General features: G+C 38.3%; 1 protein-coding gene across 1 annotated transcript in view; it reads left to right on the forward strand.

The window, feature by feature from the left end:
- The window catches only part of LOC124619433 (medium-chain acyl-CoA ligase ACSF2, mitochondrial-like), a 227,936-nt gene that overhangs the window by 164,014 nt on the left and 45,135 nt on the right, over positions 1–18,787 (forward strand). Inside the window, exons 6-7 of the mRNA XM_047145809.1 lie at positions 16,376–16,471; positions 16,612–16,760. Coding sequence (XP_047001765.1) covers positions 16,376–16,471; positions 16,612–16,760 — 245 coding nt within the window. The remainder of the gene's footprint in view (positions 1–16,375; positions 16,472–16,611; positions 16,761–18,787) is intronic.

Here is an 18,787-nt window from a genome sequence, read left to right on the forward strand (position 1 = left end):
AACAGGATATCCGAGAATAATCCGAGAATTTTTTTTCCTTGTCCCCGTATACACCCTGCACACAAGAGTCGGGAATTTACACACTAATTACACTTCCTGTACACTGCATTCAGATGCAGTGCGATGTGAAGTCGATGGACGTAGACATCCGACAAAGGGCTGCTTTATTGTTTGTCCATGGCGATGTTCCAGTACACATTTCTGGCATTGCAAGCGGCGTTCATGAGCGTCAGGGTCACCAGTATGGGGATTGAGATGTTATGTATGGTAAAATCAAACCCAACATTAAGTATTTGCTCGTTTATAATAAATTAACTTTATTTTGATCACGTTGGCACAAACACATCCACTCGAATACAGAGTTCGGAACACACTGAGATCAACAGTTTTCAAAGAAGTTCGTTCTCAAAGATGAGGCGGTTGACTCTTGCAGTCAATAACTGCCACATTAGGAATAAACTTCCTCCACAATTTCAAACCTCTCACCTAATCCCTACCATGCTGCCTTATACTGCCACATCTTTTGGCAGCTCACCCCAGGAATTTTTGTCCCAACTTCATCATGGGATGTGAATCACAGTTTGCTCCAACTGACAGCGTACAATACAAGCAATCAACACAGTTCAAAATCAGTTGTTGGTGACTCAGGTCAACTTGCAACAATTACACTTTGCCAATGATGATCTCTGCCAGTGCTTGCATTCCCTTGCACTCACAAGTGCATGGAACCAAATCCAATGTCTCTCACGCAACAAAGCGGCAATGGTACATACTGCTATCCCCACACTGGATGACCACGCCTCACTGCTACAACCCACAGACTCCAAGTTTTAGACTCTAACCAGTGTGCAATTAGAAATGGTACTATGCACTGTATCACCACAACCACTGGTGCATCTGTTCACCAAAGAACGTGGCACTTTGCACCAGCTCTTCTTCAGGAAGTCAAAACAGTGATAAATGAAGTGTTGCAAGCGGGTATTGTCCACCCTTCAGGCAGTGCCTGAGTGTCACCCATCGAACTGGTACTTGAAAAAGGTGATTCTTTGAGACTGTATGGGGACTATTGGATCCTCAATTCTCATACAATTCATGATAGCAACCCCATGCTGAGCATTCAAGATTTCACAAATCTGCTTACAGGAGCTGTGATCTTTAGTGTAATTGACTGCTGAAAAGTTATTATTGGATTTCCATGCGACCCAGATGATATCAGTAAAACAGCCATCATCATACCATTCAGAATATCTGACTTATTGATGATGCCTTATGGACTGAAAAATGTGGCACAGACATGGAAATGTTTCATTGCTGGAGTGTTACTCGAGATTGGTTGCTGCTATGCGTCTGTGGACAGTATTTTAATTTTTTCAGCCAATGCTGATGACCATAAACAGTACCTCAAACATGTTCTCTCTGCCCCCATGACACACTGTCACCATCAGTGATAAAAAAATTGCAGTTCTAAAACACACATTTATTTTCCTTGGCCCTAACACTCAACACAGATGGGATCAAACCAACTCCAGACCAAGCTGAATCATCTGCTTGCTGCTTCCCCTGCAAAGAGCATTTGCTGGTTTCATGGTATTCTGAATGTATATTGATGCCTTTTATCGCATGCAGCAGATGCGCAGGCACCTCTGGCTAATGCCACAGAGGGCTCTCACATGCAAGAGGAATCGAAAAGTAGTGTGGACCGCAGAAATGCAAAACGTGTTTGGCTGCTGTGAAGAAGCTCTGGCAAAAATGGTGCCTGTAGCACACGCATACCAGGCATGCAGATTAAACTTACAACTGCTGCCAGTGATTCAGCTATTTGTGCTGTACTCCAGCAAGAGACGGTGGGTACTGCACATCCTCTCATGTTGTTCTCTAAGAAATGAAGAAAGTCTCAAACAAAATGGTCAACATTTGACCAGAAGTTACTAGCACAATTACAAAGACATGGTGGGGTGCTGTCAGCCTCAGACAGTACCACCATCTGCATTTAATTGTAAATTACTCAACTGATTTCCGGCACTTGCACAAGGCTGACAACATGATGGTTGACTGCTCTCTTGGGTCACACAATCTTCCTCTACTCGGTGTATACTAGGTCGGCAGAAGAACAAGAAAAAGAACCATTGTGTCAGGCCTTGCTCATGGCCACTTCATCCAGTCTCATAATTCAATAGTGACTGGTCCCTACGTCAGAGGTCAATATCCTCTGTTATGCATAACAACACAGAATCTGCCTGATCCTGCCCAGGTCCATGCAGCAAAAAATCTTTGATCTGCTACACAACCTTGTACACGCAGGTGTCCAAATCACAACATGGCTGGTCACTTATTGTTTTGATTGGTCCATTGTTAGACACTGCTGCCACAATGGCACGAGGACATATCTTGACTGTTAATGAAGCAAGGTAGGCCGACATGCACAGGCACCACTCAGCAGTTTCGAAATATGACGTCGGCACTTCTGCCGTATATACCAAGACCTTGTGGGTCTACCAGAATCAGAGGGCTACATGTAAGTCCTATCCTTGATCAACAGAGATTCGAGCTAGATAGAAGCTACCCCGATAACAGACATCACAACAGAACTCCTGCTAAAGCTTTTAACACACCTTGGATATTGCATTTTGGTTGTCTGCATACTATCACCACAGATGAGAAACCGCAATTCAAATCGGCACTCTTCACAGCCCCTTCTAACTTTGTGGCATCACGTGCCATTGCAGCACAGCACTATGGCCTACTAGAGAGATTGCACCGCACGATGAAGACAGCTTTGATGTGCCACGTGAAATGTGGACTGAAGCTCTCCCGGGGGTCCTCCTTGGTACCTGCATGGTGTGTTAAGATGAGCTCCAAGCCTCACTCGCAGAGATACGTTAATACTGCCAGCTGACTTTGTGTGGCTTACACCCACTCGCAACCCATCAGACCTTCCCTTGATGATGTATCATGTCAAGTACTATATTCACAATTTACTGGTACCTCCTCCGCCCATACACACTGTCCCCAAAATTGTTCTTACATAAGAAACCCATGAATTACATACACATCATGCTCTGTGATGATACCAGGTGTACCGGTATGAAATGAGCGCTTTTTTGTGAAAATGAAACACGAATTTTGAATTGAAAAGTAAAAAAAAAAAAATTATTCTAAGCACTGACCATTGTTTTCTATACATTTTGACCACCTTTCTGGCAATAGAAATGTTCGTCTTTCGAAGCAAACCAATCGGACACCCAATTTTCGACTTCTTCATAGGAATGGAAGTGTTCCTCAGCCAATGCATGTCCCATTGATGAAAACAAATGATAGTCAGAAGGGGCCAAGTCTGGTGAATACGGCAGGTGGGGTAGCAGCTCCCAGCCAAGTATTTTGATTGTATCCTGAACCAGTTTTGCTTTGTGTGCAGGTGCATTGTCGTGTAAAAAAATTACTTTGCCGTGTCTTCTGGCCCATTCTGGTCCTTTTTCGATCAATGCATAGTTCAAATTGATCATTTGTTGTCTGTAGTGATTAATATTCACAGTTTCACCGGGTTTTAGAAGCTCATGATACAACACACCTTTCTGATCCCACCAAACACAGAGCATTGTCTTCTTGCTGAATCGATCTGGTTTTGTAGTCGATGTTGATGGTTGTCCCGGATTAACCCATGATTTTTCCCGTTTAGGATTCTTAAAATAAATCCATTTTTCATCGCCAGTAACAATTCAATGCAAAATTGAAGCAAAATCTAAGCAAAATTTGACAAATGGTTTTTTGGTTTTCCATCTGTCTTTCATTCAATTCATGTGGCACCCATTTTCCACACTTTAGGATCGTTCCCATAGCTTTCAAATGGTCAGAAATTGTTTGTTGTGCAACATTTAGCATTGCTCCCATTTGCTTCTGACTCAAAGTATCATCTTCATTCAATATTGCTTGCAATTTGGCATCTTTGAACTTTTTTGGTGTTCTTCCACGTTCTTCATTTCTTACATCAAAATCATTATTTTTGAAACGTTGAAACCATCTTTTGCATGTTACTTCTGATAGAGCATGATCACCATATGCCTCGACAAGTATTCGATGCGACTCTGCAGCACTTTCTTTCAAATGAAAACAAAAAATTAATACTTTCTGCTGTGCCAGTGAATAGCACCTCACATGCCTCACAGATGAAGGTTTTTCACCACCCCTCCAGTGCTGCACAATTCCAAGAAGGGGGAGGGGGAGGGTTATTTGGGATTATCGAGATATTGAGACAAAGAGAATTGCTGAGCGGTGCAGTGGAGTGGAGCATCTGCACCTGGGACACCAGTTCGCACCGAGTGACGTTATACGGTGGATGCCTCCTGTGTGCTGTCTGAAGTTTAATAAAGGTTTATTTAGACCAATTGGTATTTGTGTTTTACCTACATGTCATCTATTACCATACAGAAGTATACTTCCACAAGATTAGATTCCTCACGAACTGGTCCATATATTAGTAAAGATTGACAGAAATTCTCAGCAAGGGACTATAAATCATCATAGTTCAGCCATTTTGCATGAAATATTTATAAATTACTAGCAACCTGCCCCAGTTTAATGTGGACAACACTAAGCACCTATGGCCAGACTACAATATGTAGTACTGTACAAAAACCTTCCTAGTGAATCAGTCTGTCTATTAGTGACAACCGTATCAAAATCTGTACAGTACTCCCTGGGATTAGCCTTCACATATAGACAGAAAAGTGTGGCAGGGAACTTTAATTTACAATAGGTATAAATTCTGGTCAAGTTTTGCTGCTCTCTGGAGTTGCATGGCTGTTACCTTAATGCTTTTTCTGCCTGCTCTCTATGTGACCATCACTGCCATGAGATGTCACTCAAAATAGCAATTAAATTTGAGACAGATAACAAAACATATATTAAATGGTCATCATTAATGTAAGTAATGAATTATGTACACAAACCTTCTGTGTGAATCAGTCTGTCTATTAGTAAAAACTGTGTCAAAATCCCAAAGGTAATTCCTGAAATTAGCCTTCAAATAAAAACATAAAAATGCAGTTGGGTGCTTTAATTTAGTAATATGCATAGATAATTGTTCATCTGCAATTGAATTACAGCCAACTGGTGTGTTGGGAAGAGACTGCTCTTATTGCTGTGGCAAATGGAGGAGTAGTTCAGTATGTCACATGAACAGGTGAGTTTTTGTCACACCTGCTACCAGCCATCGGCATGGACACTGAACTGGGTGAGCAGGGTAGTAGTATTGGCTATGTGGGTCATCATGCAGTAAATCACTTGTCCATTCAACACTGGACAGGAACAAAAACCAATGGGCAGTCAAATGATGTATAACCTCCACATCACTCTGGGATACAGAAACCTGTTCCCCATTAGAGGTTCTGCTCACCACACTAAACAGGGCACATAAATGTGCTGAAAAACTGCCATTGGAGCAAGACTGGTCATGTAAATAAATCCTTAGTTAACAGCTGTTTGCAGTTTTCTTCAAGTTCAGTTTACCTTATTCGTGTGTTGTCCAAACAGGATCAAAAATGGTTATATCTACAGATGGGTGTGCTAATGTTGAAACATACTGCCTTTCCCATCAGTCTTCTAACTGGTTTGTTGTGGCCCACTATGAATTCCTCTCCTGTGCCATCTTCTGCATCTCTTAGTAGCACTTACATCAGTTATCTTTACTTGTCTGTTGTGTATATTCCAACTTGTATGAACTACTATCTCATCATTGTTTCGTATATGTTCCTCTCCTCATCAATTCTGTGGAGAACCTCCTCATCCCTCTCTTTATCAGTCCACCTAATTTTCAGTATCCTGTAGCACTGTGGGAAAACATTCCTCACCATCTTGCCACATGTAAGCTCAACACACTCTGTGTGCTAGCGCACGCAGTACTGGGTCTGCAGAATGAAAAAATGGAACACAGAAATGTTCTCTCGGTTCCTTTATTGGAATGAGAGACAACTACATATAACATATAGTAGGCTAATGTACTAACTTAAGCTACCCCAGAAAAAAACACTAATTCTCTCATCTATTATTTATGTGCATCTGGACCTGGTGTGCATACCAAAGTGAAACTAAATAATGAACGGAAGGTGTCCATATCATTTAACATAATATTCTTCAGCTTACACATGATTACAGGGGAGGATGTCTGTACTTGGCTTAGAGAGGGCTGATGCCAAACTGCAAATAAGTTGCAAGGAGTGACACACAGCGAGTTTGCGATGTAGACACCTTTTATCACATGTGACCCTATCAACAAGGCACTAAGCAATCTATAACTTGTGAAGATGCTTGTGGCGGTCTACATAACACAGAAAAATATGTCAGCATATAGTTATAACCAGACAGGACACACACAATATTAACATGGAAACAAAACACTATCATACCCTAGCAATACAGGAGGAGGTGAACGAAGTGACCATAGATGAATTTACAATTAAATAATCTTGCTACAGTGGCAAGGGAAATGTTGCACTATCCACAAATTTAGTCTATCATAAATACAATGTGAGCAAGGCAATATGATAAAATCCTCTAGCTACCAAAGAGACAGAACTGAGTGGTTGTTGCTGAACAGACAGTCCCTTTCTGGTGCACATGTGCACTCCTCTGATAATATGTGTGGCAAGAGTGATACAGTCCATCAGACCTTTGTATTAATAAAAGGTATTCTATGAGGTGGTGGTAGTAAGCTGGAAAAATAAAGCTGCTTTTTGGTGCTTAAGGTTCAGTTTAAAACTTGATCTACATCATGAGTAAATGAAGCCCTTGGCCACTAGCCCTAGATAATGCTTGCAAATGCCAACAGTAAAAATTCAGCCAAAACATGTAGTACTTACTCCAATGGTTTTGTCTTTGCTTCTCTTGTATGTATCTGGAGTATTGTTATGACAAGCTGTGAAATCTTAATTCTTCTAATCCTAAACAATCCAGAATTAACACTCGGACAAACATTACCTCTTTTAAATGAAGATTTGAAATGCTCAGCATTGATACATGAAGTGCTGTTCAGGGTGTTCTTTCTGTCATGTGCCCTTCTGGTAAAAACCCTGAGCTGCAGCAAGGCAGTATATGGCAGAAAGGGACTCCAACACTTGGGCCCATTTTTGCTCATGACCCGATCTGGCACTATGTGATGTGTTGCTGTTGCTGACATCTGTTGAAGCAGACAGGTGGCCTTCCATTCATATTTTTCCCTTTTGCTTCTCATACACATTTATGAGGTGTGATCAGAAAGTAACTGGAATTTTTTAATTTCACAGGCTTTATACAACCAATTTTCAATTTTTTTTATTTTATTTATTTTTTTATTTTGTTAGTACATACATCCCTGAAGTATGTTTGCATTTTCAGAAGTTTTGAAGATTTATTTTATTGTTGAATGTCAGAAGGTTATATGTGTTTCAAGTGCTTGTCGAATTTTTACTTTCAAAGAAATGATCAAAGACTTTGCATAAAGTTTTGCTTGAAAAACAGAACCAAGTTCAGAACTGCATTTGAAATGTGACTGTGGCTTTTGGTGAATCTACTACAAGTAAGACAAGAGTTTACAAGTGGTATAAACATTTCAAAGAGGATCGAGAAAATTTTGACGATGACGACTGTCCTGGATGCTATAGCACATCAATTTCTGAGGACAATGTGGAAGAAGTAAAGAGAAGGGTTCTGGAAAATTGCTGAATCACCATCAGAGAGGTTTCTCATGATGCTGGAATATCCTGTGGCTCATACCAAGGAATTTTTTTAGAAGTTTTGGGCAGGAAATGCGTAGCAGCACAGTTTGCTCTGAAATTGTTGAATTTTGTCCAAAAACAAAATCTTGTAGGCATTGCTCAAGAATTGCTGAATGAAGTCAGCAGCTATCCAGAATTTCTAAAGCAGGTTATAAAAGGCGACAAAACATGGGTATATCAATATGATGTTGAAACCAAGGCCCAATTGGAAACTGGAAACTGCCTGAAGAGCCAAGACCGAAAAAAATTTGACAAGTTTGATCATGCGAAGTTTCTCCTCACTGTTTTTTTTTTTTTTTTTATTACAATGGGATAGTGCATCTTATAGTAATATGGTCAATAAGGAGTACTACCTGGAAGTTAGGCAAAAAAAAAGAGCACTCATGGAAATTTCATTATGTCACTGCTTGGTAATGATTTTTGAAAAAAAAAAAAGGACAGTATTTGCCAGCAGTGGCCCCCTGTGAATACTTTCTATTCCCGAGGCTGAAGAGAACCATGAAAGAATGTTGTTTTGCCACCATTGATGAGATAAAAACAGAATTTCTGAAGGAGCTGAACACCATAACAGAAAGTGAGTTCCAGAAGTAATTCAAAAATTGGAAAAAGCACTGCCACAAGTGTATTTTCTCTGAGGGGAATTAATAAATGAAAAGCACTAGTTTGCTTTTGTTCTATGGTATTAATTTATTGTGTTAACCAGTTTTCAGCTTACAAGGCCATCATCAGACTTTTGATGATGGCCTTGTAAGCTGAAAACTGGTTAACACAATAAATTAATACTGAAGACCGAAAGCAAACTAGCACTTTCCATTTATTAGAATGTTGTTCCACTAAAAACCGATGGAAGATTCAGTTAACATGAAGGGGCAAAGTTGATGTTGATGAATAAATAAAGATTATTTAAGAAAAACAAAAATTCCCATTACTTTTTGGTCACATCTCCTGCACTACCCATTTCCACTATAGCTTACAATTATTTTTCCACAAATTTTGAAGCACTGTTGTACATTGTTGAATGTTTTTCATATGTCAACAGCCCTTTGAATGTTTGTTGGCTTCTTTTGTGCTTTCCAACTTATTTGACTGCAGTTCTTTCAAAGCTTTGTTAAACTTTGATCTAATACTGGATCCCCTTATGTCTTCCATATCTTTCCCTATTTATTCTTCTATCATGTCATCAGACAGTTGCCACTACCTGTAGTGCACTTCAGTGTACTCTTTCCATCTGTCTCCTCTCTCTCCCCTGTGGTAAATGGTGGAATTTCTCTTGCATTCTTAATGTTGACACCTTTACTTTTAATTTCAGCAATATTTTGTTTTCAACTTTCTGTATGTATTGTATTGTATTGTATTTATTGGTCCAGCAAATCTTACATGTGTACAGTACAGCACATCAGATATTGGACAGGTCAAAGTATATCTTACAATTAAAACACTTTAGAAACTAGAAAATTATGTTCACAAAATTTTACAGCACTTTACATACTGGGCAAGTCAATGTGTAAGTTATAATTAAACCACATTAGAAACTTGAAGTTTACAACTGAATACATGTATAAGCCAATATTAACGATTACAGTATTTGCATGATCCTCACTTAAGCTCTAAGGATTTTTGGGGAACTCTTCTACACTATGAATTTACATGTACAGTAGAGAATTACATTCACAGAATTTTACTTCATATACTGGGCAAGTCGGTATACAACTTATACTTGAACCCCATTAGAAACTTGAGAATTACATCTGAATGTATTTATAGGCCAGTATTAATGGTTACAGTATTTGCATAATCATCACTTAGACTCTCGAGGATTTTGGAGGAACTCTTCCATGCTATAAAAGCAATGTGTCAACAGATATTCTTTTAATGCTGCTTTAAAAATTTTTACATCAGTCTTTACTTTAATTTCTCTTGGAAATTTATTGTAGATAATTTTTCCATGGTGTAATGTTCCTTTTTGGCACAAACTGGTTTTTGTATGGAGTGCATGAAAGTCAGTTTTCTGTCTTGTATTATGATGATGAACATTTTCATTTTTGTGGAGGATACTAGGGTTTGTTATTGTCTATTTCTTTATAAACATTGCACTTTCAAATAGGAAAATACATGGAAGGGGAAGAATCCCCATCCTTTTAAATAATGGTCTACATGGTTTGTTCCTTTTTATTCCAGCCATGATTCTCACTATTCTTTTTTGCATTCTGAAGAGTTTTAGGCAGGATGGCGAGTTACCCCAGAAAGTGATCCTATATTTTAGGACAGAATGTATATTAGAATAGTAAACTGTCATTAGACAGTCCTTAGTACAGCAGTTTTCTAGCACTCTCATTAAATAACACATGGTACTTAGCTTCTTTAATATGTTGTCAATGTGAGTTTCCCATCTAAGATTATCCTGTAGCCAGACCCCCAGAAATTTTGTATTAGGCACACTTGCAATATCTGTGTCTGACATCTGAATTCTTATATCCTCTTCAGTGTTTCTCTTGACATTATGAAAATTTAATGCTACTGTTTTACTTTTATTTATTATTAGTTTGTTTTGGTTGAACCAGTTTACAACATTTGTTATTGACTCAGACAGTTTTGTCTGTAGTATCTCTGCAGTCTTCCCACTGATTAATATGCTTGTGTCATCTGCAAACTGGATAGTGCTATGGTACTGGTTGGTTGATGTTAGGTTATTTATATATATCAAAAATAGAATGGGGCCCAGTACCGAGCTCGGTGGTACTCCATATTTTTTACTGCTTTATAATCAGAATAGTGTCTTGTTGATTTATTTTCTTTGTGAAAATGTATTTCTACTACTTGCTTGTGGTCAGTAAGATATGATCTAAGCCAGTTGTTAGGCATACCTCTGATACCAATTCTCTCAAGCTTCTGCAGCAATAGGGTGTGGTCTATGATGTCAAAAGCCTTAGACAGATCAAGGCATAAGCCAGTTACTTTTTGTCCACTATCAATTTTATCGAGTGCTTCACCCTGAAATTCATATATTGCTGTTTCTGTTGATCGGCCTTTCCAGAAGCCATGTTGGGTTGTGGATAATATTTTGCACTTTTCTAGAAAATCTAGCAACCTCTTATGAAAAATTTTTTCTAGTATTTTCGAAAATGTAGATAGCAAGGCAATAGGTCTATAATTGGCTATGTCTTATTTCGTACCCTTTTTGAACAGTGGTTTCAGTTTCACTGTCTTTAAGCAGGAAGGAAAGACTCCATTTGTTAATGAACTGTTGAAAATGTGGGCTAATGGTATTGCAATGAGGTCACTCACATTTTTAATGACATAATCTGGAATCTCATCCACACCTATTGAAAATTTTGTTTTTAACTCTCTAATTGATAGTATAATTTCCTTAGGGTTGGTTGGAGTAAGAAATAGGGAGTTGCAGTTTCTATTTTGATTTGATGGTGTTGTAGCAGGATTTTTTATTTGAAGATTTTATGTCAGAGAGTAATTTTTCACTAATATTTGCAAAGTATGTATTAAAAGCATTGGCTACTTCTTCTGGATTTGTAATTTTTTTGCTATCTTGGATTACCTGGAGATTTACATTTTGGGAGGTCTCATTTCCTACTTGTTCTCTGACTATCTTCCACATGGCTTTCATTTTGTTCCTGGCCATTTTTATATGGTGATCATTTGTTGTTTTTTTTAGCTTCTTTTATGACTTTGTGAAGCACACTCTTATAATTCTTGAAATACACCAGAAATTCTTCTGTAACATTTTTTGTTTTTGAGATTTCATAAAGTCTCCTCTTTTCATCACATGATATTTTAATGCCTTTCGTCAGCCATGTAACATTTCTTTTTCTAGTTTTTAATGTTTGGTTTTTAACTGGAAAAGAAATATTGAAATAATGGGAGAATATTTCCGTGAACATGTCAAACTTTTTACATGTGTCCTCATAGTTGTCTATATCATTCCATGTTTCTTTTTTTAGTAAGTGCCTGAAGTGTTCTAGGTTGTGCTTGCTAAAATCTCTACCTTTTCTTGTCATTTGTTGTTCAGTATTTCGTGCAGTCTCTACTGGGAATTCAATAAACTGTGCATAATGATCACTGAAACCTGTATTCATATTTCCAGATTTGTATAAATATTTATCTGTATTTGTTAGTATCTGATCTATAGCAGTGCTTGATGATTTGGTGACTCTGGTTGGGGATTTGATAGTTGTATGTATATTGTAGGTTTTTAATAAGGCCTCAAGGTTTAATCTGTCTTTTGAGTTCTTGTTGAAATCTATATTAAAGTCACCACATATGATGGTTGTTTTACTAACTATTTTTATACTGTTAAGTGCCTTCTCAAGATTTTCAATGAAAGTAGTTACATTTCCATCTGGGCTTCCATATATGCAAATAACAATTATATTTAAATTTGTCAGTTGCGTGGCAGAAATTTCGAAGTTTTGCTCTTCCCCTAGCTGGTTAGTGGACTTTAAATTATCATGTTTGACGTCCTCTCTAACACATATGCAAATTCCTCCATGCACAGTGGTTTTCCTAAAAAAAAAAGATGAAAGGGTAAAGCCCTGAATCAGTCCTCTTGATGACTTTTCTATCATGATTCTTTGCATTAGTTTTGCAGCCATTGCATCTTGGTATCCCTGCACTTCCTATCCATTTCATTCTTAAAGGACATATATTGCTGTATTCCTGTTGTTGTTTTTTCTGAATATTTTAGTACTTCCTCCTTTCATTGACCAGCTGAAGCATTTCTTCTGGTGCCAAAGATTTCTTCACAGTTAGCTTCCTTGTTCCTGCATTTGTCTGTCCAGCTTCCACGAGTGCTCGTTTCATACATGTCCATTCCTCCTCAACTGAACTATGTATTGTGGTTTTCATTATTGCAGTATCTACAGCCTTAGAGAACTACAAATGAACTCATCATTCCTCAATACTTCAGCATCCCACTTTTTTGCACATCAGTCCTTCTGGACAATTCTCTTCAATTTCAGTCTACTATTCATCATTACTGATGAATTTATATCTGCTCCTGGGTACATCTTACAATCCAGTATCTGATTTGTGAAACTCTGTCTGGCCATGATGTAATCCAGTTGGAATCTTCCTGGGTCTCCAGATCTTCCCAGGTCTCCAGGCCTTTTCAAGTATATCTACTCCTTTTGTGGGTTTTTAACAGTGTGTTCAATAATAGCTGAAATTTCTTACAGAAATCAATTAGTTTGCCTCCTCTCTCATTCCTGCTGAGTACATGTTCTCCTTTAACTGTGTCATTCATTCCTTCCCTTACTATTGCTTCCAAAGCCCCATGATTATCACATTATCATCTCCCTTTACATACTAAATTAATTACTCAATATCCTTATATACTTTATCTACCTCTTCATCTATTGCTTGTGATGTCAACATGTATACTTCAACTATTGTTTTTGGTGCTGGTTTGCTCTCAGTTATGATCAGGATAATCCTATCACTGAAATGCTGAAAATAACACACTCTCTGTGCTACCTTCCAAGTCATGAGCAATCCTACACCCATTACACCATTTTGTGCTGCTGTAGATATTACTCTGTATTTATCTGTCCAGAAATCCCTGTCTTCTTTCCATTTCACTTTTCTGAGCCACACACACTGTATGTTGAATCAGACTTCACATTTCACTTTCCAGATTTTCTATCTTCCCTACCACATTAAGACTACTGACATTCCATGATCTGATTCATAGAACGTTATCCTTTCAGTGACTATTAAATCATCTTGTCATGGTAATCTCTCCCTGTGCAGTCCACTTTTATAGATCTGAATGGAGAACTAATCTGGCATTTTTTGATGCAGGAGACGTAATCATGAACTTACCAATTACAGACCACATGTGCTGTGGATACACAAGACTTGTCTTTAATCCATTGATTTCCACTGTCTACTGCATCCTCATGCCATTAATCATTGCTGATTCTTCCGCCTTGCTGGGACAGTTTCCCACCTGAATGGCAGGAGAGTGCCCCGAAACTCTGTCCACTTCTCTGCCACATTTGATTAGGCTGTTGGCAGAATGAGAGTGACCCCATGTAGCAAAAGTCTCTGGCTGCCATTGCTGATGATTTTTATTAAAGATTTAAGCAATTGCTGGGTCCAAACCCGTGGGCCCCATAGTGTTTCGTTTACTTGTCAAAGGTTCTATCTCTGACCATAATGACTTGAAATCTATATGCAAGGAATGTTAGTGATCTAACATGGATATGTCATTTTCCTTAAATATTATTCCCGTTTGTGTAAAGCTTGAGATGGAAACACGTATGTGGGCCAGTAGTATCTGGATGTGTGCAGGTAACCACCTGAGAACCACCTATCAGAACCACCTCTAACTGATGTGGGGTTTTATCAAGTCCGTACTTGTCTTAGCACATTGTTGCTCAGTCCTGCCATCAGGTCAATAATTTTCTTGTCAGAAATGGTCACAAGACTTGTAACTATTTACTTGTCTAAATGGTGTTTTTTTTTTCTCTGTACAGTAAAGGAACTAATAAAAGTGAACTGTGATGAGTAATTTAGTATCTTCACTAATGTTCATTATATTTGTTAGATAATGGTTCAAAAATCAAAATTCTTGACTTGTAGTTGTGATTATATTAGTTAAATAAAATATTGTTGGATCTTAGCTGGGCGTGTGTAAGGAAATATCGAATACATGTTGCTGAATAGGGGCCCCCACAGTTGACCAGTGCTCCAGGCCATTGGTGATCTCAAACCAGCCTTGCTGATGAGTGCTGGCACACATTGGTATATGTCAACAACAGCCTAGAGATACATGTGAGGCTACTCAAGAAGTGGTGCAGGTATCGTATGAGGCATGTTTAGATGGTGTGAAGGTGTGAAATGGGACCTCTGGTATGTCTTGTCAGTGTCTCTGATAGTGCGAGTAATTCAGGAGCGCACTGTAGAATCATTTGCACTACTCGTAAGTTAATGATTTTTGTCTTGTCAAATGGTTCAAATGGCTCTGAGCACTATGCGACTTAACTTCTGAGGTCATCAGTCGCCTAGAACTTAGAACTAATTAAACCTAACTAACCTAAGGACGTCACACACATCCATACCCGAGGCAGGATTCGAACCTGCGACCGTAGCGGTCACTTGGCTTCAGACTGCAGCGCCTAGAACCACACGGCCACTACGGCCGGCCTGTCTTGTCACCATAGTACATTGGTTAGGAAATATTTGGTGTTAGTGAAGTATTTGACTTACCCTGTGATACTTGTAGCCATAACCCCACAACTTGGAGACTACAAAAGTTGGTCTGTTGCAATACCTGTACCTGTTCCCTGCAAATATATTTTCTAAACAATATCATGCATCAGGAAATACATTGATCAGTATGCCACAAACAGTTGTATACACAAACAGAACAGCCTGCACCTAGAAAGAAAACGCAAGGTTAGAACACAAAACGGTATCGTATAATAATATATAATAAATTACATAAAGACACTAAAGAAGCATCAGAAATGGACACCTCTAAAAATATCTTTTAAACCATTTCCCCACCAAAAAATTTACTATTCAATTAAAGATTACTTAAATGAAATGTAAAATAAGTAGCATTTACCACTAATGTGCAAAATGTATGTAGGTCTACTGAGAATTACTTTTAGTTTAATGGGAAGCTGTATATTAGTGTAAATAGAATATTGTGTCACAGCTTTACATCTGCGAGTACCTTATCTCCTACCTTCCAAACTTCATAGAAGTTCTCTCACATAATTGTGGATCTGGCACTCATGGAGGAAAGGATATTGCAGAGACATGGCTTAGCCACAACCTAGGGGACTGTTTCTTCCAGGAGTGCTAATCCTGCAAGTTATGCAAGCTGTGTAAAGTTTGGAAGGTTGAAGATGAGGTACTGGCAGAAGTAAATCTGTGAGGATGGCTCATGAGTTGTGCTTGGGTAGCTCAGATGGCACAGAACTTGCCCACAAAAGGCAAAGGTACTGGGTTTGAGTTCCAGTTTGGCACACAGGTTTAATTTACCAGGATGTTTCACATCAGCACACCCTCTGCTGCAGAGTTAAAACTTTTTTCTGGGGACAGGTTCCTGTACATGAGAATTTGAGAGAAACCAAGCATTTGTCTGCTAAAATGTTTAGATTTACTGACTTTTACAAATTTTTGGGACTTAGAAATCAGGAAGTTTGTAGCTACATTTTCCCACCTTTTTACATTTGCTCATGACTTAGGAGATTAAATTTATGAGTACTCATTTAAAGAAAGAAACAATTACCATTATGACTATGTAACAGTCTTCCACATATACTTGTTAGCATTCATTTGAGCAAATGGAAACATTACAGTAAATTTATTCACTGATGAAATTTGTTGTCAAAAATCCGTTTGAGTTTCAAAGTAGTAGTTATTCATAAACACAGTACCAGGCAGAGGAATGTCTGACAAACATCAAAACAGGTAGTGTTTTTATCTCCAGCTAAAACTGTCTAACATTGACAACTCTTGCCCCACAGAGTGATTCTTGAATAGAAATAGAATTCATTAAAGAGTGCTGAATTAAAATACTGCAGTAATAAAGACAAATAAATCTGATACTTTTCTAGTTTTGCTACTTTCAGTTTCAATGATAATGTTTTTCTCAACAGGGCACAACTGGAAAGCCAAAGGCTGCTGTCCTGACCCACCACAACATTGTGAACAACTCTTTCTGTGTCGGGAAACGTCTACAGTTCAATGAGAAGGTACTGGTCCTTTACACAGGGAAATGCTGTTGCACTTTCATCAGTTACATAACATTTCCCCATCTTACACACTAATTAACTGGGTTCTCAAACTTTTGTTGCTTCTGGCAGTCTGTACACACAGAGCTTTGCCTTTTCAGCAACATCGCATCTGCCTACAAGTGCCTCTCTTCCACTGCTATGGATTCTGCAATGGGCTCCTTGCTGCGCTGCATTATGGGTCAACACTTGTTCTGCCTTCAGTGTCCTATAGTGCAAGGGCATCTTTGGAAGCCATTGAAAAGGAGCGGTAGGTATCAATAGGTGTCAACATCAGTGTCTTTTTATATTGCCATGTCTCTTTCTCAGAGGCCTTCACATGGTCAGATTGTTAAGAAGCTGCTGCAAAAATTACATCCACAAGCAGTTCTTCCCAAGACAGGAATCCTAAGAATGCCATGCACTCAAAGACACTATCATTATTCAGTTTTCTCCTAGATAAACTGCAACTTAGTCTTGTTAAATGGCATGTCCTGTCTCATCAAAAGAGCATTACTTTGTCTTCCCATTTTTTAAAAATAGGAATAATATAATAATAGCTGTTTGCCTATAATATCTCACTGAAAGAGAGAAATTGAGTGGCATATTACACCTTGAAACCTGGTAAACAGGTTTTGGGAAATTAGAGATCTTATTCATAACATTTGTCTGTTTTTAATATCAGATTGAGTGCTCGCTCATGCAGAAGTTTGTGATATCTGGTGGAAATGATGCAAACGACTGAGGGGCCCCTCCAGCTAAAAGTGGCTTATAATGGGTTTGATGTGGTAGAGAAATAGGTGATGAACAGAACAAACACTAGGAGATAGGTGGGTGAGTGTCGTCCTACCCACATAAGAGTAGCAAGCTGTTCACATATCTCTACTGCTGAATTACGTAAAAACCAGTTGCTTAGTTTTCAGTGATAGCCACATTAGAAATCGCACTACACTGCCTCTAATGTCCAGCTACTCAAGCCGTAGCTGGTTGTTACATACCCAATAATGTATATTTCATAAATCCATATGGTCGTTACAGGTAAATGTTATTTCATTGATAAAGGATATTCTGTGAAGAGGAAATCCATTATCCCAATGTCGCATCATAGTTGTGAGTCAAGATTCTGTGTTTTTTTCCATATTCCATTTGGTCAAGAAGCTCAAAAATTACTCATGATATGGCAAGATGGTGGGTGATTCCTCTGGAAAACCTGGAACTTTCAGGAATTACATTTTACCTGGAAAAATTGGGGAAATTTCAGGAATTTCCTAAAATCTCAGGGAATCCCATGGTTTTAACTTAGCACTGAAATTCAATTTTAATTGATTTTTATAACTCAGAAATGTAAAAATACTTAATATTTCAAAGTGAGTTAATTATGTGAATATTATTCCATACGAATTATTGACATTTAAAAACTGTGGTTAAACTACTGATTATAGCTACTACATCTCAGCTGAAAGTAAAGTAAAGCAAAGTCATTATTGTGGCTCATTAGTCTAACTGAACCACCCCAGATCTCAACTTTATTTCTTGTATGAAGTCACTCTTCCCATTGTTTTTTGATGTTGGTATGTAGTCTGATTTGTCTGTCTTTAATTTTCTTGTTTGCCTTATTTATTTTTGAATCTTCTTTTATAATATGTGGTCCCTTCAAATCTTGCTTTATTTCCATAATACTTGCAATGTTACTATTTTGTTCTATATTTTGACTAGTATTTTCATGATGATTCTGTTTTCTGAAATCATTATGAGATGTCCAAAGTACAAAATTTGATCATTCCTGTTACTGATTGAATTTCCTTATTGACTGTTTCATTATAAGCTAGTCTCAGGCATTTTTCTTGGTAGTTTTTATGTATGCACATTTTACCTAGTGTTATATTTCTCATGTGTTAGCTTTTTGCAGTTGGTTTCACATGCACATGTTTCTGGTTGTGTAGTCAGTGTGCAGTTTCACTTTGCAGTGGAGTGTGCACTGATTTGAAAATTCATGGCAGAGTATTGTAACATTTTATTATTGTGTCTCTTGAAGGCTTATTCTGTTGTATATATTTATGCACTGTATGGTGAGAGAAGGGCTCTGACAACTGGCAGTGCAGTAGCCATTATTTGATATGGAAGTGCAGTGGCCCAGTGACTAGTGGGGCGAGAAGAGGGGTGACAGACCTTCCCTTCCTACCCTTCGCCCTGCAGCAGCCAGGGCTACAGAGCCTAACAGAGCCACACAATTTATTGCAGCATTCTTGTTGGTAGTATTCTACTGAGCGGTGTGTTCCTTGATCAGATGTTTTCTCT

The sequence above is a fragment of the Schistocerca americana genome, chromosome 6 (assembly GCF_021461395.2).
Source record: "Schistocerca americana isolate TAMUIC-IGC-003095 chromosome 6, iqSchAmer2.1, whole genome shotgun sequence".
Taxonomy (NCBI): Eukaryota; Metazoa; Arthropoda; class Insecta; order Orthoptera; family Acrididae; genus Schistocerca; species Schistocerca americana.